The sequence below is a fragment of the Vulpes vulpes genome, chromosome 12, assembly GCF_048418805.1.
Source record: "Vulpes vulpes isolate BD-2025 chromosome 12, VulVul3, whole genome shotgun sequence".
Taxonomy (NCBI): Eukaryota; Metazoa; Chordata; class Mammalia; order Carnivora; family Canidae; genus Vulpes; species Vulpes vulpes.
The window spans coordinates 19,601,335-19,627,692 of record NC_132791.1 but is presented as its reverse complement, the minus strand read 5'-3'; the positions used below and the strand labels follow the sequence as shown (position 1 = coordinate 19,627,692).

General features: G+C 48.3%; 1 protein-coding gene across 4 annotated transcripts in view; it reads left to right on the top strand.

The window, feature by feature from the left end:
• TMOD1 (tropomodulin 1) overlaps window positions 1-26,358 on the top strand; it is an 82,466-nt gene that overhangs the window by 7,983 nt on the left and 48,125 nt on the right. For 3 of the 4 annotated variants that reach the window (XM_072727879.1, XM_072727881.1, XM_072727878.1), the window contains exon 2: window positions 12,841-13,006. In XM_072727879.1, the coding sequence (XP_072583980.1) occupies window positions 12,887-13,006 (120 nt within the window). In that variant the 5' untranslated portion in view covers window positions 12,841-12,886. Of the gene's footprint in view, window positions 1-2,150; window positions 2,553-12,840; window positions 13,007-26,358 lie in introns of those variants that run through there. The other variant, XM_072727880.1, reaches the window with a different exon arrangement.

The following is a 26,358-nucleotide window of genomic DNA, read 5'->3' as shown; positions in this document are numbered from 1 at the left end:
AGCGGTGGAGCGTCTACCTTTGGCTTGGGTCATGATCCTGGGGTCCTGGGATCGAGTCCCACATCAGCTCCCTGTAGGAAGCCTGCTCTTCCTTCTGTGTCTCTGCCTCTTTCTCTATGTCTCTCATGAATAAATAAATCTTTTTTTTAAAAATGTACCTACTTCATAGAGTTATTTAGATTATGTGAAATAATCTGTATAGTGTATTACCATGCCCATTAGACAGTATGTACAGAATAGCGCTTGCTATTATAAGGTACAGTGACATACTGGGCATAACGCCCCAAAGATGAGGTTAATAGCACTCTATGTCTGCATTAGAATTTACATACACAGTGTCCTATGGATGAGCTTTGATGTGGCTCCCATTTTTTGCTAATATAATCAGATGATTTGTACATATATCTTTGTACAATTCGGTGACTAAGTGAATAAGATGAATTCCTGGAAGTAGAATTGCTGAGTCAAAGGGCGTGTGCAATTGGGTAGATATGGCTTAATTTGCCTGAACGAAGGTAAACCCATGTGAGCTTCTCTTCTATGTGACAGCACCGGTCTCCCCCACAACATGTGAACACTGGGAATTCTCAGGCTTTTGCATCTTTGTCAGTGTGTTGGATGAGAGACAATGGCTCATTTCTTAATTTACCTTTCCATAGTTATGAGTGAGCATCATTATCTACTCATAGGCTTTTTGGCCTTTTTTTTTTTTTTTTTTAGGTGAATTGCCTGTTCCTTTCCTCTTTCTATATTTTCACTGGATTGGTTTTGCTGTTGTTGTTGTTGTTGTTGTTTGGTTTGCCTTGGCTTTTTGGTAGGACTCTTGTCTATTAAATGAATTAGCCCTTTGTTCAATGGGCAGCAGATATTTTTCCCCCATTTGCCATTTGCCTTTGTCATTGTTCATGATAATTTTCATATTGGTTTTTCAGAAAATACAAAGGTGAGCTTCATAAACCGAATGTTATGCTAATGCCTGCTGAGAGGCAAGGTGACAAGTTGTGTTTGTAAAATGGAGAATGAGAAGAGGAATGAAGTCCACATGCTTTTCTACAAACCAACTTTTATTCTTTTGATTTATGACCGTCAAAGCCAGTAATAATGCTAGGCATTCACTCATTTACTTAGCAAACCTGCCCTCAGCACTTGAGGGGTGCCAGCTTTGTGTGGGATCATGGGGGAGAGAGAGGTGCTTGCTCCCAAGTGGCTTTCAGTCTTGCAGACAGAGGGGTACAGTAAGACGATGCTTCTGATGGTAGAACTCTGATGGCCTCTACCATTTGTATTAAGATACTTGGCTTGCTAGAAGCCTTTTCAGCTGGGAGAAAGATGGTGTAGAAGAGTCTGGGCCTGGTGACAACTCCTATTGGCTTGAACGAGGGGAGTTGCAGGGAAGAGAGGAGAAGGAGCCACAGAGCAGACGATGGCCTGGTTCGCAGGCCAGCTAGGGTTGGGAGATGGTTTCCGAGCCCTTTCCTGGAACCCTGTTGCTTATAGTGATTCGTGCGGTGACTCAGACACTGTGATGACCTCAGGAGATGAGAAATGAAAATACACACTGGTGCATGCACACACACACACACACACGGCCTTCCTAATTTAAACCATTGGACAATTTTGACGGACATGTAGACCTTTGAGATTCCTATGTCGTGGGATGGGGCTCATAGCAACTGCAGAAGGAGACAGAGTCAAACACTGTGTTTAGTTTCCCTGCTTTTTCAGCAGGTGTTTTCCCACATGACTAAGAGAATGAGATCAGCTGGGGAAAATAAAAGCAAACAGGCCAAAAAAACAAGTCTTTTAAGATAACTGGTCTCTAAGTCCCCATCCTCCCCACTCAGTGGCCCCAAACATCTTTCCTAATAGAACCAAGCCTTAAATCTCATCTTTCAACTCCCCAACAACCACCACCATCAGCGGAGATATCAACTGTCTCTGGAAGGCCTCATGTGGGACTCTGTCATCCCCGCTCACATGCCTTTGGTAACCCCTCCCCACTACCTCCTGAATCAGCCCAGTGCATCTCAGGCCTTTTTTTTTTTTTTACTGTTAGAAAGTTTCTTGCACAGATTGTAAATCCATGTCCTGGTAATCTATGTCTTCTGCCCGCTGGGGAGCCACAGAACACATCTGTTCCTCCTTCCCAGGGTCAGCGCATTACGGGTTTAAAGAGTGTGACCATGTCTCCCCTGGTCCTTCAGCTGTTCTTCATATGGTCCTGCCATCCTTCTCTGGACTCAGCACCGCTCATGAGAAAAGGTCCAATTCACAGAAGAGGTCACCCACATGGTCAATAGTCATATGAAATATACTCAGCATCATCAGTGAGCAGGGAAATGCACAAGGAGATACCACCACCCACCCGCCATCATGGCTAAGGCTAAAATGAAAAGTACTGACCATAGCAAGAGTGGACAGGGTGCAGAGCAACTGGAACACTCATCATCACTGGTGGAAATGTAAAATTGTGCCGTTACTTTGGGAAAGCGTTTGATAGCATCTACTGAAACTCAATGTGTACTTACTCTGAGCCAGCAATTTGACTCCAGGTATGTACCCAAGAGAAATAAGCCATTGTTTCTACCACAAGATATTCATAACCCTATTTATAATTACCAAATACTAGAAATAACTCAAGTGTTTGTTACTAGCAGGGTAACTAAATAAATTATGGTCTAATTCATTTAATGGAATACTACACATCGGTGAAGAAGAATGAGCTGTTGCTAACATGCAACACGGATGAATCTCACAGATGTGATGCTGCATGAAAGAAGCCAGACATGAGAATGTTTGCATTTATATGATGTTCAAAAAACAGTTAAAGCCAATCTGGGTTTTAAGGTCAGAATAGTAGCTATATTTGAGGGAGATGGACTGGGAGGAAGTATAAGAGCATTCTGGTGGCCTGGAAATGTCTCATGTCTTCATCTGAGTGGTGTTTACATAGGTATGGACATGGAAAATTCAGGAAGCTGTACCCTCAAGACTTGCACACTTGACTATATATAAAACCAATGCCTTATTAAGAAAGAAAAAAGTCACCCCTACTAATGAAAGAGTGGTGGCCCAGAGCTAAGCTCCAGAGGAAGCCAAGCAAGACCAACACTGTCTTGCTTCAGCCACTGTACTTTGATTAAAGCAGCTGAGATCCCACCATGACCTTGGGGGCCCATGCCTCATGCCATCAACTGACATTAGGTCAATAGTCACTTGAGAACCCCTAAATCTTTCTCATGGCTGCTTAGCTATGTCCACCCGTCTCATGCTCATAGGGTTGGCTTATTTGGTCTCAAGTGTTGTGGGACTGAGAAAAGGGGAAGGAAACCAGCAATCTAAACTATATTACCTTTATCTCATTCCCTTCGTATGGCATCCCTTGAGGGGTGAATGCTGCACCCTCACTTTAAAAACAACTCCACAGAGCAGCCCCGGTGGCTCAGTGGTTTGGCACTGCCTTCAGCCCAGGGCCTGATCCTGGAGACCCGGAATTAAGTCCCACATTGGGCTCCCTGCATGGAGCCTGCTTCTCCCTCTGCCTGTGTCTCTCCCTCCTTCCCTCTCTCTCTCTCTCTCTCTCTCTCTGTTTCTCATGAATACATAAATAAAATCTTAAAAAAAAAAACAAAAACAACTCCATAAATGTCAGAGGTACTGTGTGACATGACCAAGGCTGCCCAGCCAGACAGAGCCCAGCAGGGGCCAGATCTGTGTGATCCCTAGTCCAAGCTCTGCCTTTCTACAGGCTGACCGGAGACGAGGCCTCATGTATAAAGTAGGGCTCATGGCCTAGCTGTACACCCTGGTGGGGGTACATGGGAAAGACACCATGTGTGTGACGCTACCCCAAGGATCTCTATATGAGTGTTATTCTTCCAACTTAATTATAAGCTTCCTGAGGGCCAGGAAATGTCTTAATTTCTGTCTGTGCCACAAAGTCCCACCATGCCCTGCACATAGTAGGTTGTCAGTAAATACCCAATGAATTGGGTTGGAGAAACTGAGATCCAGAGAGATCTAGCAATGTGCCCAACTTGCACAGCAAGTCCTCAACCAACAGGACTTGTAATCAGATCCTCTGACTCCCATCCCAGTGCTCTTTCTGCCATTGCACAGTGGGCCCTGCTTCCCGTAGACCACAGGGACTGGAGATGCTAATGGGTTGGAAGATACTAAGGAGAAGGGACAAGGACCATCTGAGGGGAGACAGGGCTGAGTCTGGCCCTGGGGCCTTCAGGGTCTATGTCCTAGGGAGAGAGCTGGGGACAGGTTGTAGGTGACACAGTTGCATAGAACCGTACTCTCAGCAGAACGCTGGGTTTGGGTGAATGCTCTGCAGTTACTCTCTTGAAATTCTTAATTTTTTCTTTGGATTTGTATTTTTAAGTGAAGTCCCGTGGCCAACGGAGCATGCACCAGGGCTTAGAGTGTCTGCCCATATGATGTCGCACCTTCTGCTGCCGCTCTGCTTCCTGGGGGCGGGTTCTCAGACCCCAGCTGCCTCACCTGCTGGTGCCCCTATTTCCTGCCAGCCTCCCCGCATCTACCACTGGGGATCTCTGGTACATTCTGCAGGGCAAGCATTCGTCCAACCCAGTCCAGCACCGAGATCCTGATACCGTCTGATGGCCCATTTCTGTGTGTTGGGGCAGTGGCCCCCTTGTGTGAAGGGGAGATGCCTGGCTCGACCATCTGGCCCCCATCAGGGCAGGGGGAGGAAAGTGGCAGCGAGTGGATTTGGCGTGCATGCTTTGTGTCGTAGCACATGGCACCTGTGTGATTGAGACAGTAAACGATAAGAAAACACTATGACACATCAAGAGCAAGACCGTGAGGGAAAAGGCGAAACTTTATATCTTGGTGCCTTGAATGGCTCTTTTTTCCTGATTTTGAACAGAGGAACTTATGGTCTTATTTTACAGTGGACCCAGACCCGGCCAATTTGGCAGCCAGTCCCGCCGGGGAGATCTTTCCCAGGGCTGGGAAGGGGCTAGGCGTCAGCTGAGGGCTCCCTGGGGAAGCAGGATGGCAGGGCATGTGGGCCTAAGTGGCTGGGAAGCTCGGCCCGGTCACCTGCTCTCTGGCTGGATCTCATCACAGGTGACAGCAGGCCCTCAGGCACACTCGGTGCGCTGCAGGGACCAGGCAGGTGGTCGAGGCTTATAGGCTGCTAAGGTCTCTGCACTGCGTGGTTGCTGGTAAGGATTCTTGCGTCCTCTTCAATGACCCTGTTCTAAAACCTAAGCATTGAGGAAATTAAGCTCCCCAAGACGTCCAGTCCCTGCTTGTCTACCCCTTCCGCACCCTACTTGGCAGCCCCTAGCCCTGACCAACCCAGGGTTGGTGGACTGTCTCCCCTTGGGGGTCACTGGCCTGCATGGGAATTCAGTCTTCCGCCCCACTCCCTGGGCCTGCAGCCCTGACTAAGCTGTGGGGAGGGAGCCCTCACTTTGCGCTAGGCCCCGGGGCTGCACACTGAGATGCGGAGCTGGTCAGCTGGCAGAGAGGACAACGGGGTGCTGAGGGGCGTGGGAGCACAGTCTTCTCTAGGTGGCAGCACTGCTTCCTGGCTCCCTGGAGGTTGTGAGGGAGAGGCCAGCCTCTCCAGTAAGGAGGTTGGGGGGCACCTGGGTGGCTCAGCGGTTGAGCACTTGCCTCCCGCTCAGGTTGTGATCCCAGGTCCCAGGATGGAATCCTGCATCAGGTTCCCCAAGGGGAGGCCTATGTCTCTGCCTCTCTCTCTGTGTCTCCCATGAATAAGTAAATAAAATCTTAAAAAGAGAGAGAGCAAGAGAGAGAGAGATCAGGATGTTTCACTCTCTGGAGGGGCTGTGCCTCCAGGACTTAGCAGGACTTCAGAAGGCTTGGAGGTGGGAAGAGGGCACTGCAGGCTGAGAGGACAGGTGGGAGGACTGAAATGTCAGGGCTGGCCGGGGCCAGTGGGCTGGCACAGCCAGAAGGTCTGGACTGGATCAGAAGCTGCGGAGGCCCAGAAGCCACCGGCTCTCCGTTGGCCTCAAACCCCAGGCCGAGGAATTTGCTCTGTGTCACAATGACACCTTCGAAGGGGGCTTTCAGTTCAGGAGCAGCATCAGAACTGATTTTCATGAAGATCGTTTCAAGGCTGAGTGGAGTCTTAGAACTGGAAGGCAGGGAGGCAGGGGAACTGAGGCAGGGAGAACTGAGGGAGCTGTTGGGGGGCTGTTGTGGTAACGTAGATTTTAAAAAGTCAAGCCCCGTGGAAAGGGAGAAGAGGAACAGATAAAAAGGACGTGAGAGAGATAGGCCTCTAGTCACAAAAGGACAGTAGGGTAGGATTCCATTTAGATGAGGTACCTAGAGTAATCTCATTCATAGGGACAGACATAGATGGCAGCTGCCAGGGGCTGGGGAGGACGGGAGGGCAGGACGGGGAGTTAGTGCTTGATGGGGACAGTGTCAGTCCGACGAGATGAACAAGTGCTGTCCAGTGCAGCGGTGATGGCTGCACAGTGTGGCTGTGCTGAATGACACCGAACTGTTTACTTAAAAAGGTTAAAATGGTCAATTTTATGTTATGTGCATTTTGTCACTATGTCAAAAAAGCCCCTGATGTTCAAAAAATAAGAGAAAGAGAGAGAGGACTGAGGGGCGTGGGGACTGGCCAGAGCGACGGGAGTGGGAACAGAGAGCGCAGGCTGGCTCCAGGTGTGGGGCCTGGTGTGGGAGCCTGCTCAGGTGCATCACCCAGGTGAGGGGAGGGTGGGGGGGCAGGCGGGGCCCAGGGCAAGCCTGGGGGTCTCAGGAGCCGGGGCTGGAGAGACTGGCTGAGAGGCATCAGCTTATCACTGGTCACTGTACCCACACGGGAGATGAGAAGGCCCGGCCGAAGCGTGAGGTGTGAGGAGAGAGCAGAGCCCAGGGGCCGAGTGGGCCAAGGAGAACAGATGACCCAGCCATCCAGGAGACTGAGGAGGGGGGGATGTGGGGGGCAAAAGGAAGGAGAAATGCGGAGTCTGAGCTCTCTCACTCTTGCTCCTGCGGGCTGCCAGGAGCAGGGCTCATTCAGGGTGCCTGAGTGCGGTGAGGGGAGTGTGTGGGAGAGGGTGAGCCTCCCAAGGGCTGCGGGAGGGTGGGGTGCTCATGGGAGTCCAGCAAGAGCCACAGCAATCCAGGGCCGAGGGCGCAGGGCGCTTCTGGGGACATGGCTTCTCTATGTGTCTCTCAGTCCCGTGAATTCACCCTCCTCTGAGGACTCTGACGCCCCTAAATGTCTCTTCCGTCGTGGCCTCAGCCTCCACCTGCTCATGATGATCTCCTCTCCTCACTGCCAGCTTCTCCTGCCACCTGCCTCACTTTCTCCTTGGGTCCCAGTTCAGCACTGCTACAGATTGGATTATATCCCTTCCAAAACTTGTACCTGTGAATACGACCTTATTTGGAAATAGGGTCTTTGCAGATGATCAAGTTGAGGTGAGGTCCTGAGGACAGGCCCTACTCTGGTATCACCGGTGTCCTTATATTAAGGGGACTTGTGGACACAGACGCGTACAGGACAGTAGACTGCCAGCTCAAGGCTAGGGATGCGTGAGCTTCGCAGAGCCAGGGGAGAGGCACGAACAGGTAGGTTCTCCACCGAGCCTTCAGAAGGAGCCAACCCTGCCAACACTCGGATTTGAATTTCTAGCCTTCAGGACCAAGAGACAAAAACTTCTGTTGTTGAAGTCAGTGTGTGGGACTTTGTTAAGATAATCCCAGGAATTAATACAAATGCCAAGAAATAAGAGCTCATTCACCCAATTCCAAGCCATCTCATGGCTCATTGACGAGCCCATCAATCCGTTGCCCTTGAGCCAGGCACCCACTTTGTCCAGTCAGCCAAGAGGATGACGTAAAGCATGGCTGCCCCCCGGGGGAGCCTCATGAAGGAGGGCAGGGGGGAGGCAGTTCTCTCAGGAGGAACAGAGGGCATCTCAGGCTCTCTCGTGTCCCTAAAGCCAGGAGAAGAGAGAGGTGCAGGCTTCAGTGACGAGGGATCATGGCCTAAAATCTCTTTTGGCCAAAATGTCTTCCCAAAGAGGACAAAGATGCAAGATGATGGGGTACAAAGAATCAACTTTGTAAATCAGCCTTTCTTCACCCATCATCGAGATGTTCACTGTGGCTGAAATAAGAAGATGGTACAACTGGAAAATATTCATATGAACTTGTGACTCAGCCCCTCCTGACCTCAGGGAAACACAGTCCATAAATCAAGATGCTGCTCTGGGCGCCTCCTTCCAGAGTTTTCCCATGGGGGTGGCTGCTGGAAGAGCCATTAGCTGTAGTGACTGGACCCACTTCCCGTGAAAGATTTAAAAGTGCATTTGGTACTCTGAGAACTTCCCCGCCTCAGAGCTTTCATTTCTGAAGCTTCCTGATGGATGGCCTCAGCCCTTGACTCACTAATTTTTACTATCCAACCTGCCTGGTTGTATTTCCTGGCAAGCTTCTAAATTCTATTTTTTTCATGTTGAGCCGAGGTCTAAGGCTTCTGCTATTGAGAGGCAGGGGTGGCCAGATGTGCTGCTAGTGTAATATATATGCTAGATTTGGAAGATTCAAGTTTTTCAATGTATTTTAAATTTACTGAGCTGCCCTTTCACTTTTCTCATAACTCTTACTCAGGACTCAATTTATAAAGCAGGTAAGAGAGGTGCTTCGGGGGGTCATGCTGAGCTTCATCACCCCCTTCCTACCCCTCCCTCCTCTCTTGGGTTCCCAGCTCCCCCAGGCCTGCTTGTGGCAGCTAAACCTTCACAACACTCGGTGGGGGAAAAGGTACTATTACCCCCTCACTGTTTAGGGGGATTGGCAACTTTTTACTTCTGTAGCCAAATCCTCCTTTCTTCAAGGGAAATCTGGTATAGAGCCACAAAAAAACAAATCAGGCAAAAGCAAGGGGAGCCCCCTCCCTCAGCCTTTCTGCAGGGGCCCTGGAAGAGCCTGAGATCTCCCTGCATGCAGTTTAAAGACCACCCATCTGATCCAAAGATGTCTCCAAGAGGTACAGGTTATAAGCAGAACTTCCCAGTCCACTTCTGCTCATTTTACAGATGAGCAAACGGAGCCCCAGGGGATGGGAGGAATTTAGCAAGGACCACCTGGGTAGTTCCCACCACAGCTAGCTCCCCAACCAGTCTTCCGAATTTCAGCCCTGTGTCTGTCAGTGGCACCTCTTTTATTAGGAAATGGAAGCCTTTTAATTTTTTAAAAAAGATTTTATTTATTTATTCATGGGAAACACACACACACACACAGAGGCAGAGACATAAGCAGAGGGAGAAGCAGGCTCCCCATGGGAAGCCTGATGCAAGATTCAGTTCCAGGAAGGACCCTGGGATCATGACCTGAGCCAAAGGCAGACACTCAACCACTGAGCCACCCAGGTGTCCCTGGAAGCCTTTTATTAACAGTTATAAAACACCATCTCTTCCAAACCATATTTTCAAGTTGAGCTTACCATGGGCTCGATGCGCATGGCTTTCACCTCCCTCCCACCCTGTCCTTCCCCTCCTCCAGCTCCCCATGTTGCTGACCCTGGAGGGCAGTCTCACTTTAGAGAAGCCAATTCTGGGAGCCAAGTAGGTGAGCATGGCTTGAAGCTGACAGCTTCGTAGCTGACCTTACGTACTCTCCGCTCCTCTCAGCTTATTTAATGTAAGGTCTTATCGCTCCATAATATTCACAGGACACTTGACATTAGAAAGCACCTTTAAGTCCTCTGAAATAGGACTTGTGGATTCAGTGGTACCTTGGATTGTGCAAGAATAACATTAACTTCCCCGTGCACACTAACAGAGAGACTCCTTTGGGAAAGTTCATGATGGTACGCCTCTGGGTGGCGTCTCTGGAGGTGGCCTGCCACCCAGCCCATCTCTCCTTCAATGAGCTCCCTAGTCGCCACCTACTTCTCTCTCGCTCCTTCACAGCTACTTTTCCTACTCTCTGTTCTCTTGTCTTGGCTCATCCCTTCTGCAGGCTCTGTCCATCACTTTTTCTAAGGATTTTGGTGCAAATCACCTAGGAAATGAGTCAGCTGGCAAAGATAACAAGCATGGGAAGCTCCCAAAGTCCCAAACCTGAACCAGCGGGTCCTGTCCCCAAGTCCCTTCTTGTGTGAGTCTGAGTGGCTCCCTCATATGACCCAGAAATGAGGCTAAGGATGTTACCCAAACTTGATTTCATGGGATTCCAATTCCAGGAACATTTTCTCAGAGACATGGTTTCATGGTCAAAGACCAGGAAAATTCTGCTTGTAGCCTGTTTCTCCTGGAGGCGCCCAATGTGTGGAAGCCTATCAAAAGTTTTAAGAAACCCTGCAGTCTCAAGTCCTGTGGAAATTTGTATAACCTCGAAACTGAGTGCCCAAAGCGTGTTTAGCAGCTAGTTCAGAGGTGTCCCTGTGAGTTAGTTCTGGAAGCCTCTGAACCTTTCACTAGGGTCCCTCTTGGCTATAGATGCTCTGGCTCCACTCAAGAAAAGCCAAATTAGGTTACTCTCTGAGAGCAGTCACTGAGGTTTGTTTTTTCTTTTTCTCTTTTTTTCATCTATACCAGAGCATTGTCAGCTGCTGTGCTTTCTTTGGAAGTAAATAGAAATGAATCAAGGGGGACCCATTTATGGTCTGAACATTGCATTCTTGGGGTCTGGGCAAAGGAAGACGTCAGGCCAAGCCAAGCCATTCTTAGAGAAAAGGATGGCACTGAGGTTTTCTGTGTTTGGAAAGCAAGTCTTTTCTTACCAGGCCAGCTGTCATATTTCTCTTACAGATAGGCCTACACATGCACAAACTTACATTAATAACACATATCTCTACTTTCTGAAATGGAGGCTTTTTCTGTCAGCTGAGTGAACTTTATTTTTCTGATTACGTTTAAGTGCACTGTTTTTAGTTAACAACTATTCCAGCTTTTTGATTATTTGGTTGTCTTTTCCTAGCTTTCATTTCTCCCTATGCTGGAAAATACCATCAGTCATGTCCCAGATGAGCCATGCTGTGTGTGTGTGTGTGTGTGTGTGTGTGTGTGTGTGTGTTTGTGCTTGCGTCAGGGTCTAAAAACACAAACTTCTGTGATGAAGAGATACTGATTATATTCATTTGCTGGGGCTGCCATAAGAAAAATACTATAAACAGAGTGGCCTAAACAAACAGAAGCTTGTTGTCTCAAAGCTCTGGAGGCTAAAAGTCCAAGATCAAGGTGTCAGCAGGGTAGGTTCCTTCCAAGGGCCATGAGGATCTGTTGCAGGCCTCTCCCACAGCTTCTGATGGTTTGCTGGCAGTCTTTGGCGTTCTTTGGTTTGTTGGAAGCACCACACTGATCTCTGTCCTCATCTTCACACGTGTTACTGTGTGTGTGTGTGTGTGTGTGTGTGTGTGTGTGTGTGTGTGTATCTGTCCTAATTTCCACTTTTTATAAGGACCTCAGTCCTGTAGGATTGGGAGCTCACCCTTCTCTAGCATGCCCTCATGTAAACTGAGCTAATATCTGCCATGACTCTGTTTCCCAGGAACATCACGTTCTTACTTGCAGGGTGGTACTGGCTTCGGAAGTCCCCAGGCGGTTGGAACTTCCACATATGAATTGGAGGGGCCACAATTTGACCCCTAACACCAATTCTGTACACAGTAGTGTATTCCATTCCGCAGCATCTAAGGAAGTCCTGAGCTGCTGCCTCACTTTTTAGCCTGCCAGCTTCAGAAAGGAGGGCTGAGGTGGGAAGAGGCTCAAACAGAGATGCCAGCAGCTTCTGCAGCAAGCTGACATTTTCCAAGAGAAGAGCCCAGAGTCTCCTCAAGGCTATCTGATGGGATAAGCAAAGGCAGGTAGGACTGGAATTAGGTTCATTTCAGAAACAAAAAAACAAAAAACATCGTGTTGTGTGTGTGGCCACAGTCTGGGCCCTGGGGAGTGGGGGAAGCAGCAAACTGACACCCGGCCCATGGGGAGGCCACGGGCGATGCATGTGAACTGAGCAGAGAGGTGTGGACCCAGCACCGGGGCCATGATGAGCTTTGCTGAGTGAGGGGACCCTGACGCTTCACAGAGGAGGTGATGTGCGAGCTGGGCTTGTCATATCATCAGATAGTTTTAGCCAAGAGGAGGACAGAGGGCTTAGGGCAGATCGGATTGCATACAGTGGTTCGGGCACGCCTTGGTGGGTAGCACACCCTACCAGGAGGTACTGCGATTCGCGTGAGTCACTCAAGCTCTCCAAGTTCCATGTCCTCAACCGTAAAATGGGAATAATGACAAATACCTACCTCAGAGGTTAAATTAGAAAATCCTCATGAAGTGCTTAGCACAGGGTTTGGATATGGTAGGAAAAGTTAGCCATTATTGCTGGCTGCTTTTTTGTGAGGATTGATCAAGATGTTGTAGGTGAAGGACCTGCAGGTGTTCAGTCGATACTCTTCCTCTTATAAACTCAGCTTTGGCAGAGCTTCCAGCAATCTTGTTTCCCATCAGGGCACGGAGTGAAGGGTGGAGGGTTGTACAGAAAAGTATTTGAGCTACCTGAAGAATAAAATAGTTTTCAAGTGTTTATAATCCATTTGTAGTCCCCTGTTTTATTTGGAATTAATGGTCGTGCCAGTACAATCAGTTACAATTTATTCAATCACATGCCATCAGGATTTTTTACTTTGCATGGTTTTATTGGAGAATTATTCCAACTTAGTACAGTATTCTACTATAGTAGTTATAATCCTGACAATTCATAGAATATGCTTGGCCACCATGTGAATGACAAGCATTGATTTGTTCTGAAACAGAAAATCTGAGAAGGGTCTTTCTAAGATTTTTCTCTTTTTGGTAGGTCGTAGATCACAGAAACTCAGAAGACAAGCACAGATTCTCTGACAATGTCGTACAGACGAGAACTAGAAAAATACCGTGACCTGGATGAAGATGAAATCCTTGGGGCCCTCACGGAGGAAGAGCTCAGGACCCTGGAAAATGAGCTGGATGAGCTGGACCCTGACGTGAGTAGGCACTAAAGGGTAATATGTCATCATAGGTGCAGGGACAGTAACCAGTACTACCTGGGGGAGAAACAGGTGCAGACTTCCTGTAGCTACCACTTCCCATTTCCTTCTATGGCAATGATACTGGAATAACACTGCCCTTGAAAGTGTGTGTGTGTGTGTGTGTGTGTGTGTGTGTGTGTGTTGTGTTTGTCAGGGTTTTCTAAACCAGCAGAATCAATAGGATGCATATATTCACATAGGGAAGAGATTTGTTTTAAGGAATTAGCTCACATGACTATGGAGGCTGACAAGTCCCCATATCTGTAGTCAGCAAGGTGGAAATCCAGGAGGACTGGCGGTGTGGTTCTAGCCTAGGTCCAAAGGCCTGGAGAACCAGTGGAGGGAGTGGTGTAGTTTCAGTCTGAAGGCCAGAAAGCTCAAGACCCAGAAAGAGCCAATGTTTGAGTTTGAGTCTGCAGGCAGGAGAAAAAAACAATTACTCAGCTCATTGGAGGGTCAGCAGAGTGCAGTTTTTTTTTTTTTGTTCTTTTATTTTATTTTATTTTATTTTATTTATGATAGTCACAGAGAGAGAGAGAGGCAGAGACATAGGCAGAGGGAGAAGCAGGCTCCATGCACCGGGAGCCCGACGTAGGATTTGATCCTGGGTCTCCAGGATCGCGCCCTGGGCCAAAGGCAGGTGCCAAACTGCTGCGCCACCCAGGGATCCCAGTTTTTTTTTGTTCTATTCAGAACTTCAGCTGATTGGATGGGGCCCACCCACATTAGGGAAGGCAATCTGCTTTACTCAGTTTACTGATTCAGATGTTAATCTCATCTAGAAACATCCTCACAAGCATACCCAGAAAGATGTTTAATCAAATGTCTGGGTACCCCATTGCCCTGTCAAGTTGACACATAAACTCAACCATCACAAGTCTACTCCTTGTCAACTTTGCACCCATACTTTTCTCCTTATAAAGACAGTTACAAGGTCATTATTCTGCCTAACATGACAAAACTATTCTGTGTACAACCTCCCAGAAGAGGAGGTAAAGTCCTTGAATGATCCCATCATGATGTGCCATAATTCAAGTACTATTGTATAAAATTCACAATACGTCAATATTACAGTGTAAAATAAATACCTCTTAAGTTACATGATAAGAGAGTAAGAGAGAGAAAAAACCAAAGATACTTGCTTCACACACACCCGTTCAAAACAAAATAAGGAGGAAACACTCATGACAATTATAGTCCTTGTTTCCCTAACTGGTCACATGGTTGCAGCTGGTATTTATAACTCTCTTCTTCACTCCCTGTTTTGTATTCGCTTTGCCGTTAGCAAGCACCTTGTTGGTCACGATTCTTTGCCTGGTTGGATGACTCAACCCTTCATTCCTGAAGGGTCTGGGCCAGTAGTAGCCCTGCTTGGATTGGGTTATGATCATTTTCCATTGACTCTAATCACAGGACGTGGTATTCCTAGGAAGCCCCTACGCAATCCCTGGATTGTAGGCAGATGGTCCTGTACCTCCACTGGGGGACAGGAGTTCAACATCAGTCACCCCGCCCAGTACAGAAACGCCTCTGCCTATCGATTCATGGTGTAAGGGGCCCAGAGTAGCCGGGCAGCAGTCTCAACTTCCAGTCTGATGGAATTAGTGTTGCGTCTCCTAGCAGAGGCATTCTTCCCTCTGGGACTAAGACCTCTAGGCCAGAAGAGCATATGGTCACAGGAACAGGAAATAAAAATTGTGCCAATAGGTCACTAGAGGTAACAGTGAGGAGTACTTCTCCCATTTCTACCCTTGATTCCTGGCCCCATGAGTCCTGGCTTGGGGAGAAACAGCACCATACACTAGACACAGATTCAGAGCAAAGACAGCCTTCTGGAGAGTCTTGCCCCAGCCCTACAAAGGATTGCTCTCTAGCTGGTATTGTAAATAAGTCTGCAAAAGTCAATTGCAGCTAGCTCTTCTATCCTTCTATCCTTCTATCCTTCTATCCAGCTAGCTGCTCCGGGGTAATGGGAACCACGTGTCATGGAAGGAATTAACTGAGAAAGTACTGGAAGGGTCCCTTTCACTTGTGGGATGTGTCTTTATCATTGCATTTATAGTTGGCACATTTAAGAAGTATATTTAATGTTCAGAATTCGCCTCTGCAATCAGGATTACAGTATTAAGTGGCAGGAGGTCAAGTCTGTGGCTTGGCCAGCCACTGTGGAACAGTGAGCGGGGCTGAGAAAGGGATTCCCAGGTGGCCTATTAGACGGGAGCCTTCATCCTCCATCTATACCCAGGTCCCTGGGTCAATGCTCAGCCCAGACAAAGTACAAAATGAACTTTCCACTGTATATATTTTTTATTAAAAATGGAACATTTCACACCTTTTTTTTTAAAAGCTGTCATTGCTCAACTGTGGTTTACAGTGATCCACAAAGAAAAGAACACCATTATGCTATTTCAATGACCCTTGAGTAATCACAGCTAGTGTAGAAGGAGTGTGGGTCAGCAGGAGAAATGCAGGACTATAGGTTAGCTGTCCCAGGGCCAACCCTGGTCTTGTCTCTTACTCTCCATGTGACCTTGGGCCAGTTGCTCTTTCCCTATGCCTCAGTGTCCCCATCCATGAAATGATGGTGTTGGTCGGTCCCTTCAGGGCTCAGCTGCCATGAGCTTATAACCTGGCCTTATCTCCAGATTCAAATAAATATCTTCTTTCTAGAGAACCCAGATTCCTAGTGTAGGGATCCTGGGGTCCTAGGCCTCATAGAATGAAATCCTTCTTGCTATTCATGATTTTCCCTGCCCAGACATGAGGATATGGGTCCTCTGACAAGGCTGTTTAAGTGGCTTGGAAGGCGATGTTGGTATGAAAGCCTTGGATCTCCTCCCTCCCCTGCACCACTGGTCCTGGGAAGCCAGGGCTTCAGGAAAAACAAGTGCTCTAGGCAAGGAATAACCAAGCTTCCGGCTTTTTTGGTATGACATTATTCTGCCCTAATTTGATCCTAGACCACTGTCACATAGAATGACACAAACGAACAGCTTTAAAAAGTGAGAACAAAAGGGGGATGTAGCTACTTTTGTCAGCTCAGTAAACAGGGCTTAGTTACCTGCGGGGTGCCAGGCCCTGTGTAGGCCACCACCAGGAGAGCCTGGCAGGGACTCAGCCCTCAGGCCACTGGAGTGCAGGCATGATAAACAGTGTCCACAACAGGCGCAAACAGGGTGCTCAGGGAGAGGATTGACTCTTACCAATGGGAAGTTTCACAGAGCAGGTGATTTGGGAACTGGGCCCTGGGATTTTTCTGAGTCAGGAATCAAAAAAGAATACCAGGCCAAGTCGAGGCCAGGAGCAAAGGCTTGCATACAAAAGGTAACTGGGGACAGTAATTAGAATCTCAGTGCAGTTTCTGTGGGGGGTTAGATGACCTCGGAAGGAGGTTTAGGCTAGACAGTGGTGGAGGGGAGAAGCATGAGTTGCAGGGCCAACCTGAGAGTTTAGAGTTTTCTCCATAGGCCTGAGGAATCTTTGAGGGGTGGTGACTCGGTGGGCTTGCTGGTTTCAAGAGCTCTGACGACAGATGGACCAGACGAGGTACCAGCAAGGCAGGTGGGAGGTGGAAGGCCTGGCTGGTGGTGGGATAGTTCCTTTCTTTTCTTTAAGATTTTGTTTATTCATTCATGAAAAACAGACAGAGGAGAGGGAGAGGCAGAGACACAGGCAGAGGGAGAAGCAAGCTCCATGCAGGGAGCCCGATGTGGGACTCGATCCCAGGTCTCCAGCATCAAGCCCTGGGCTGAAGACAGCGCTAAACCGCTGAGCCACGCGGGCTGCCCAGGATAGTTCCTTTCTGAAGATAAGGAAGGGCCCTGCCACCTCTCCACAACCTTTCCACCATATTGCAGAATCGCTCTGTTCCCAGGGCAGAGAAGTACAGGCCCCAAGAGCCCCTGCAAAACCTGGTGGAGCCCCAGCCAGAGCTCTGTTTCAGCTCTGACCTGGCAAAGGGCTCCTCCAACGCCCCCACCCCAAATACCAAGGTATCTGGCCTCAGCAGCAAATTCCCAGGGCCTCTATTCCTCTTGAATAGCCAGCACCCCAGCCCTCCTCCCAGAAGATCAACAGGAAGGTGGGTGCCCACTAGAGGGATGGAGAACCTGGGGCCAGAGAGCTAACTTGCCCAGGTCACGGGACCAGGGTGTGGAGACTCAGATTCCAAACAGGCTCTGAGTGCTCTCTCAGCTTCCACTCCTGCGGGAGGAGAATAAATGTGCTTTTGGATTCGGAGGAGGGTTGAGCAATCAGAGACCTGTGATTCTCTTACCACTGTGGTTTCAAAAAGGACATTTTCAAAGAACCCTTTCTGTCTAAGTTCGAGGACAAGGAAAGAGAAGCCAGCGAGAGGATAGGAGATAACAGAGGCTAGCGGGGTTTTTTTTTTTTTTTTTTTTTTTTGGCCCAGCCACACAATTGGCCCCTTCATGGCGATGTCTTCTGTTACCTGATTTGCAAGTCAGTGTGTGAGTTTTGAAAAAATCTTGGGGCCTCCCTACTTTCTGAGAACACAAACATTCCAGCTCAGTTTCACCTGCCCTTGGCCCGTGTTCTGAGGTCAGCATAGGGAGAGGCCAAAGGTATGCAGCCCGGGAGAGGTCTCGGTGGCAGCCATCTGGGAGGAGCACAGGGACCAGGAGAGTCCGTGCTCTCAACATTTTTTTTTATAATAAATTTATTTTTTATTGGTGTTCAATTTGCCAACATACAGAATAACACCCAGTGCTCATCCGTCAAGTGCCCCCCTCAGTACCTGTCACCCATTCCCCCCCCACCCCCCGCCCTCCTCCCCCTCCACCACCCCTAGTTCATTTCCCAGAGTTAGGAGTCTTTATGTTCTGTCTCCCTTCCTGATATTTCCCACACATTTCTTTTCCCTTCCCTTGTATTTCCTTTCACTATTATTTATATTACTCAGCCATTAGAAATGACAAATACCCACCATTTGCTTCAATGTGGATGGAACTGGAGGGTATTATGCTGAGTGAAGTAAGTCAATCAGAGAAGGACAAACATTATACGTGCTCTCAACTTTTAGAGCAGAACTGACCAAGAGGGGAAGGAGGTTGCTCCAGATCACACATCCAAACAGAACTAGACCAGGCCCCAGGTCCACTGCCCTGTCTGTTACACTTGATATGGCTTCTGCTTGCATTTCTTTTTTTTTTTTTTTAAGATTTTATTTATTTATTCATGAGAGACACACAGAGAGAGGCAGAGACACAGGCAGAGGGATAAGTAGGCTCCCTGCGGGGAACCCAATGTGGGACTCGATCCCAGGACCCCAGGATCATGTCCTGAGCCAAAGGCAGACACTCAACCACCGAGCCACACAAGTGCCCTGCTTTCGTTTCTGTTTAACAAGTGCTTATATGGCACTTCCTATGCACAGGATTGTTCTAAGCACTTTGAAAATCTCAGTTCATTCAACCATCATCATACTCCTGTGATGCAGGTACCATTACCATCCCCATTTTACAGATGAGAAAACTGAGAGGTGAAGTAAATTATCCCAGGTCCCAGACCGAGGCAGTGGATGAGCCAGTTCTGAAAGCCACCGTAAAGCTTCATGGGTGTCATAGAAAGATAGTTTGAGCCACAGATGTGCTCTAGTTTTGTAACTGGGGTGAGTGCTGGATGCAAAACCGACCTCTTTTCTTCCTGGAAGCAACTTGAAATGCAGAAGTCTGTGTTCGGTCCTGGCTCTGCTCCCAACTCAGGCATGTATTTTCCCTTCGTGGAATTCAGTTTCTCTATCAATAAAAGGGGTGCATTCCGCCTAGATGCCTTCTGACAGCCCCCCCCCCCCCCCCCCGGCTCTAAGCAGCTATGATTTGATGAGCAATTCCTGACAGCCTTATTACCTGAATTCAGCTGACGCTTCAAGGGGTTAGGTTTTCAGTGATGCAATGTTAAGCCCCAGTGTCACGTGACAGAATAGAGTACTCGGAGTTGGAAGGCAGCTTTGTTTGCAGCAGAGGATTCCAAGCTTATGCACATTAAAAAAAGGAAGAAAAAAAAAGTCCCCGAAACTTTCTATCTCTCACTCTGCGGCCTGGAAAAACTCGAGCTTATCATGAGATTGTTGCACTTGGACTCCCACGGGAGAGGAATGCTCCATGTGCTAAAAGTATCCACTGTTGACTGATCCCCCAAGAGGATCTGCCCTTTCTCGTCTCTCTGGAGTTAAGTGGATGCTGCTCTGAAGCCAAGCCAACTCCTTGATTCAGATTGCCCTTGCACCAGGCAGCGGGGAAAATGGGCGATATACAGAAACACTGAAGAATGACGGGTCACACCGTGACCTGTGCGGGGAACAGTGTACAAGTTCTTTTGGGATCAATAGGTAGCTAACGTTTACCAATTGTGCCATGGGGAAAGCTTTGCATGGTTGATCTCATTTAATCTTCTGAGAGGCTCGGTCATGGGTCCCATTTTAAAGATGGGGAAGCTGAGGCTCAGAGAGATGAAGTAACCCGCCCAGTATGTAACACAGATGGTGCTGGGATTCCAGCCTCCAGTCCTGCCCCACGAGCCCATGCTGTTAACCACCACGTCCTGTGAGCACGTGTGGGATGAGGCAAGCCAAGGCCCAGAGTGGGGAATGACCAGCGGGTTGTTCTGGTCCAATACAATTTCCTTGGAAGCTGTTATGTTAGTTTCACCATCCATACTGATCTTTGAAAACAGAAAGAAAAATACCGTCAAGATCAAGAATTCACGGGATGCCTGGGTGGCTCAGTGGTTGTGAGTCTGCCTTCAGCTCAGGTCGTGATCCCAGGGTCCTGGGATCAAATCCCGCATTGAGTCTGACAAAGGGCCTACGTCTCCCCCTGCCTTTGTCTCTGCCTCTCTCTGTGTGTGTCTCTCATGAATAAATAAATAAAATCTTAAAAAAAAAAAGATCGAGAATTTACCTGTAAATATAGCTTAATATTGAAGCTTTGGGGAAAGGGAATAATTTTCCTTAAGTGTCTCAGTAAAAGGATTAAAATATTAGCAGGAGGGAAGATGGTAGAGATAATCCCTACCTTATAAAGAAATCAGGTCCTGTAAATTGGTTTTGAAGTCACCCATTGGGAGTCTATGACATGTTACAGCCACAGAAACAACAGTGGAAAACAACAGTCCCTCAGCAGGGCCTGAAATAACAATAATAATAGCTCTATTCTCTGTGGAGGGCTTCTTACAGGCCAGGCACTGTGCTAAGTGTTGTATGGGCATCATGTCTATGAGGATCCTATGAGATTCGTCCTTAAAGAGTGGGATCCGTCCATACCGTCCTGAAAAAAAAAAAAAAAAGAAAAGAAAAGAAATGGAGGACCAGAATCACACAGCTGGTAGGTGAGAGGCTAAGCTCAGACAGACCTGTTTCTCTTAGTCCTTTATGCGTCAAGAGTTCTGAGAACAAGGGAACTGCAGGACGAAATGATGGAGGAGAAGACCTAGACCTGTAGACTCGCAGTGCTGGAAGAACACTTAGAAACCATCGAGCCCTCCCTCCCCCGTCTCCTGCATATATGTACATGAGGCAGGTAAACAAACTCTCATTTATGGGGTCCTTCTTGGACACATGTCATTCGCTCAGTGCTTTGTGCATTTCACATACCAATTTTATGACGTAAGTAGTAGTATAGACGCTGTGATGATGAAACAATAAAAACAACAGCAAAAACTCTTGAAGCACAGAGAGGGCAAAGCTCTATTCAAGGTCACACAGCAAATCAGCCGCAGACCCAGGAAGAGAACCAGCAACTTCCTGTCATACAACTTTGCTTCCCATCAGACTCCACAAAATCATAAAATCCTCCCCACCCCCCAGATGGTATCCTGTAAACCAAAAGACCCCCCTGACCATGCAGGAATCATCCACGTTTGGTCCACAGGGCTGTGGTTCTCCCTTGTAACACAAACCAGCAGAATCGCGAGCCCAGGACAGAAGTAAACAGTTGAAATGGAAAGAAATAAATCTCTGCTCTAAAAATAGGCACACATCCTTAGAAACACTGCCGGCCACGCACAGAGCCAAGGATGGGCCTGGCAGGGTGAGGGTGAGCGAGGCCAGGTGTCGGTGTGTCCCCACCCTAACCTCTGTCTTCTGGCCCCATGACCACCTCCCTCTACCCGTCTTCAGCCTCCCTGGGAAGCCTTCCTTTCTCCTCTGCCCCTCTCCTCCCTGCCTCTTTGCTGGGGGACCTCTTGGTCCTGGAGCCCTTTGGCCCTCAGTTCAAAGCCTCTCATTTTTCAAAGCCCAACCTCCCTGCTCCTCCCCTGCAACCCACAGCACTACACCTGCCCCGCACTGAGGACTCTGAGCAATTTCCTTCCTGATTTTGACATTTTTCATAGAAAATATTTGAAACACAGAGGAGAGTACAGACGACACTTATGTTTCCATCACCTAAATTTAACAGAAGTAAAAATTTTACCTTATTTTGTTCAGATCACCCTTAAAAATTAAAAAAAAAAAAACACTGACGATAAAGATGTTCTTTTAAAAAGATTTTATTTTAGAGACAGAGAGAGAGAGCATTGGGCAGGGGGGAGCGACGGGCAGAGGGAGAAGAGAATCTAAAGCAGACTCCCTGCTGAGCAAAGGAGCCCGATGTGGGGCTCCATCCCAGGACCCTAAGATCATGACCTGAACCAAAACCAAGAGTCAGATGCCCAACGGACTGTTCCACCCAGGCACCCCTGTAGCTCAAGTTTAAATGCTGCCTTCCCACCCCCCAGCCTCTTCCCCATCTCCCAGACACTCTACTGAACACTTTCTCCTTGAGAGGCAGCAAACCCAAGCACCCACATCAGGTAGGTAATGTAAGTGAAGGAAAGAAGATGTGCCAGTTTCGTGAGGCACACGGCCATCCTGATTCATCTTTCACTTTTCCACTCTTAGAAGAGATGTGGACATAAGAAAGTTTTCACTCGAAACTTAACCTTCCAGGAAGGAAAGTAACAACACCATCAATGATGAATAGTAACTGATTCTAGACCTGTGTGTCAGCGACAGTAGGCAGTGGTGGGCACTGAGGCAAACAGGAGAGTTTGTATTTGACTAAACGGTACTTGCTGTTCGGCCTCACCAATTGTCGCCAGTGTGGAAGGGAAGGTCCAATATTGCCAGATCATTTAATTTTTCAAGAGATACTGGGTATCTGAATTACTTTTAGAGGAGGTGAGAGAAAGAGGGAGAAGGAGAGAGAGAATCTGGAACAGGCTCCATCCAGAGCCAGCACAGAGCCCGATGGAGGGCTCCATCTCACAACCTGAAGTCATGACCTGAGCTCAAATCAAGTCAGACGCTTAGCAGACTAAGCCACCCAGGTGCCCTTGGAAATCTGAAGTTTTGTGTGTAAGTTCCCCCATTTTAAAGTGTCTATACTACATTTAAATGCCACAGACCAAACCAATCCAAGTTTTGGCATTTGATTGGACTATAGGCCTCCTGGTTTACAACTCTGGCTCTGTTTCAAATGACAGGCTTTTATTTTTATTTACACACACACACACACACACACACACACAAATATATATAAATACAGTTAGATATATGAAAAGTGCCTAACCAATGTGTGGCACATAGTAACAGCTTAAGAAATGTTTGTTGAACCTGAATATATGATCTGCTCACTAGAATCCAGGCCTCTTGAATTTGGAGCCACACTGTACCACCAGAGACAGGGCAGCCAGGTATAGTTGTGTAAGTTGTGCATTGCAAGAGACATTGTTCTCATAAACCAGAGAGCAAATGATATCCTTGGAGTTGTGCAGTACACAACTTGTGCAGTCAGGTGCAGATATCCTGAGTGTCCCCATAAAGCAGTATCCATTCAGTCAAGTGGAAATGAATAATTATGCCCTATGGTGATAAAACAAACTGGCAATAAGCTGCATCTATATGGAGTTTACACCTGTATTCTGAGGTTTGAAGCTAAAAAGTCTTTTGAACTTCATTTCAGAGGAGAATCCAAAGGCAGGGTGCACTGTTTGTGGCTTCACAGCCCTGGGATGAGAACTTAGATTCTCCGTTAGGATGCAATTTGGCTGCAAGTATAAGAGACTGGAATAACAGGACTTGAGCAGCGGTTTCTTTGTCCCTCAAGTATTAAGTCCAGAAGTGGGCAGGTTAGGGCTGGTATGGAGCTCAGATCCCCAAACTTCCCAGAATCCCAGATCCCATCCAGCTCATCTCTGGCCAGGCCTGGGGTGTTGTCCTCATCCTCATGGGCCGGAGTGGTGGCCGTCATAGCCTCACACGAGGCATCAGAATAGAGCAAAAGAGGAGAAAAAGAAAAGGAGAAAAGCCATTACATAAGCACCATTTAAGGAAGGTTACTAGAAATTGCCACTGGCCACTTGTTATTGACCAGGGCTTAGTTGCGTGGCTCACCTACCTGCAAGGGAGCCTGGGAAAAGTCGTCTTTAATCTGAGTGGCCTTGTGCTCAGCCCTAAGAGTGCTTTTAGTACCAGAGAAGGGGAGACATGATATTGGGGCTGTTTGGAGGCTGTCACTGTGAGTTTGCCAGTTTGACGGCCTGGTGTCCTACTCTGCCAAAAGCTCCAAGACCGAGTGAGAAGAGTTGGCAGGAAATTAACCAAATCCAGGCCCTTAAAGAAAACATCACAGAAGGCCAGCTTGGCATTTCCCCAAAGTCCCATCAGTGAAGGCTGGCCCCATCCTGGACGCTCCCACCCTGGCACCTTTCATGTGTCCCCTCCCTCAGACCTGCCAGGGGCAGCAGTTGGGTGGCCTGACAGCTAGCTTGGGGCAGCAGGTGTGATGTTGACCTGAAGAGTGTCCAAGTAAAACCAACTGACCTTCCCCAGCTAGAGCAGCAGTGTTGTGTGGATCGGGACTATTCGGAATGCATTTTCTTGGTGCCTAGTGCTTGGTGCCGGGGAAGGCAGAGGAGATGAAGATACATCCCAGCTGGCCCTGGAGGGGCACTCGGTCTCCTCAGGGAGAGATACAGCATAGACGTGCTCCAAGACAGAATTGGATGAGCATTATATAAGCACTGGCAGGATGCCCAGGGGAGTTTGGACAGAGAATTACCAGATCAATGTGGGGAACACTGCAAAGGCCAAACAGGGTGCCCAAGGGAAGGGCTTTAAAAGACAAATGCAGGGGAGGAGGCGGGAGGGAATGCCAGGCAGAGGGCACAGCCGGAGCATAGGCATGGCAGTGTGAGAGCAGGGTGCGGCCGTGGAATGTGGAGCAGCCTGGAGAGGCTGGGACCTGGAATCCTGGGAGACGGGAAGAAGATCAGGAGGCTGGAGGAGGCTGGGGTCAAATCACAAAAAATTCTCTCTACCTGGCTGATGAATTTGGTTGTGATTCTGTAGGTTAGTGGAGGGACCGGGCATTTGTGAGTTTACAGGGGGAGACACAGTTGGATGCTGATGTTGGGGAGGGCCGGCTGCCTGATGGGAGGGAGGGGAAGGGAGTAGAGAGGGAGAGATGCGAAGCAGGGAGGCTGGAGGCTGCGCTGACGCTCCCAGCTGGAGGCATGACAGCTGGAACAAGGATGGTGGGCACACGACCGAGGCATTTCAGATGCCTCCCTGCAGCTTAGCCTCACCCACACTCCTTTTCCTAGCAGGCCGTGCCCCCTCATTCTGCCACCTTGTCTGTGATGTGCTTTTTGTCCCCTCTGTTCACCTGCCCTGGTTTTTTCCTGCCTGGTCCACTGGGACCCATTGAGCTCAGGAACCGCCTCCTCCAAGAAGCTCAGTACAATCGCTCACACCTGGACCTGTGTCTCCCCTGTAGTGTGAGCCCTAGTGGAGCAGGATCGTGCATCTGTTTTCTCAGGATGCCCAGGGCCCGGTGCAGAAGGGAATGCTGAATGTTTTTCTTCTATGTGAGGCAGAAAAGGAGAATTGGAACATGGGGAAAGGAAGGCTTGGCCCAGATTGTGCCATGAACACTGGAACGAGATTAAGTGTGCTGTTGTGACCAATAGGCCCCACCACAATTACTGGACATGCGCCACAAAAGCGCCTTTGGATGTCCACTAACACCCTAAAAAAGTTGATTAGGGGAAATAGCAACTATTGGGTTTCACTGGTCCTATAGCAAGGTCAGGGCAGCTGAGCCCAAGGCTTGGATCTTTCTGGAGAGAAAATTTTTTTTTTTTTTTTTTTTTTTTGCTAAATACCTTGTAAAAGGTAATTAGGTGACTCACTGGCCTATAGAATGTTTGGCCTCGCTGAAGTGGTGGAAAGGAAGGAGGTGGGGGTCGTCTAGGACATGCTTAGTCATTTAAAATAGGAAGGGGAGAGAAGTCAGTGGGCATTTTGGGCAGTTCAGCCTCCTGGGTTTCACTCCTACCCCAGGAGAGTAACTCCATGCCTCTGGGCCTCAGTTTCTCTATCTGTAAACCGAGACTAGTTTGATAAGAAGGTGAGTGCTGGCTTTCTAACACTTGGAGAGGAAACTAGGTTCTCATATGGCACCACATCTGGTTTCCAGGATCTGTTCCTAGAGGAAGGCTGTCAGGTGGGATGGAACATTTTCTGTGGCTTGGAAGTCAAGAGTCCTGGGCTCTCAGTCCAGCATATGACCTCAAGCTAGGCCCTTCCCCTCCCTGACCCTCGGCTGACTGCTCCCAGTATGTGGTAAAGAGGTCGTACTAGGGAAGCCTGGGTGGCTCAGTGGTTGAGCGTTTGCCTTTGGCTCAGGTCATGATCCCGAGGTCCTGGGATCAAGTCCCACGTCGGGCTCCCTGCAGGGAGCCTGCTTCTCCCTCTGCCTGTGTCTCTGCCTCTCTCTCTCTCTCTCTCTCTCTCATGAATAAATAAATAAAATCTTAAAGAGAGAGATCATACACATGGAGTTGTGTGTGGTTCAGTCACAGAACAGGAATCTAGGACTCCTGGAGCTCAGAGCATGGGGGGGGGGGCACCTTTAATATGCTCTTGTCCTTAGACATACTTGATTTCTTTGAGAAAAGCGATACAATTGCTAGTTTATTTTATTGCTGTGAAGAATCAGATTAGGGTATATTTTGTATATTGATTAGTCACCAGCCTAAAAATGGTCATACTGATACTTGGGCATGCTAGTCATATACAGTGTCATCTGTATTATAAACTCAAGCTCTCTGGCTTTTTCTGTGCCTCAGTTTCCTCAACTGGAAATGAAAGAATTGGTCCAGAGGCTCTCTTCAGCTTTGTAGCCCTGAGCTGCCAGAAATCCATGAGCTTTTAAATACATAGTATATGTGTGTTTGTGTGTGTGTGTGTTGCTTGCGTGTTTTGTGCCTGTGTTGCCTGCATGTTGTGTATGTGTGCACGT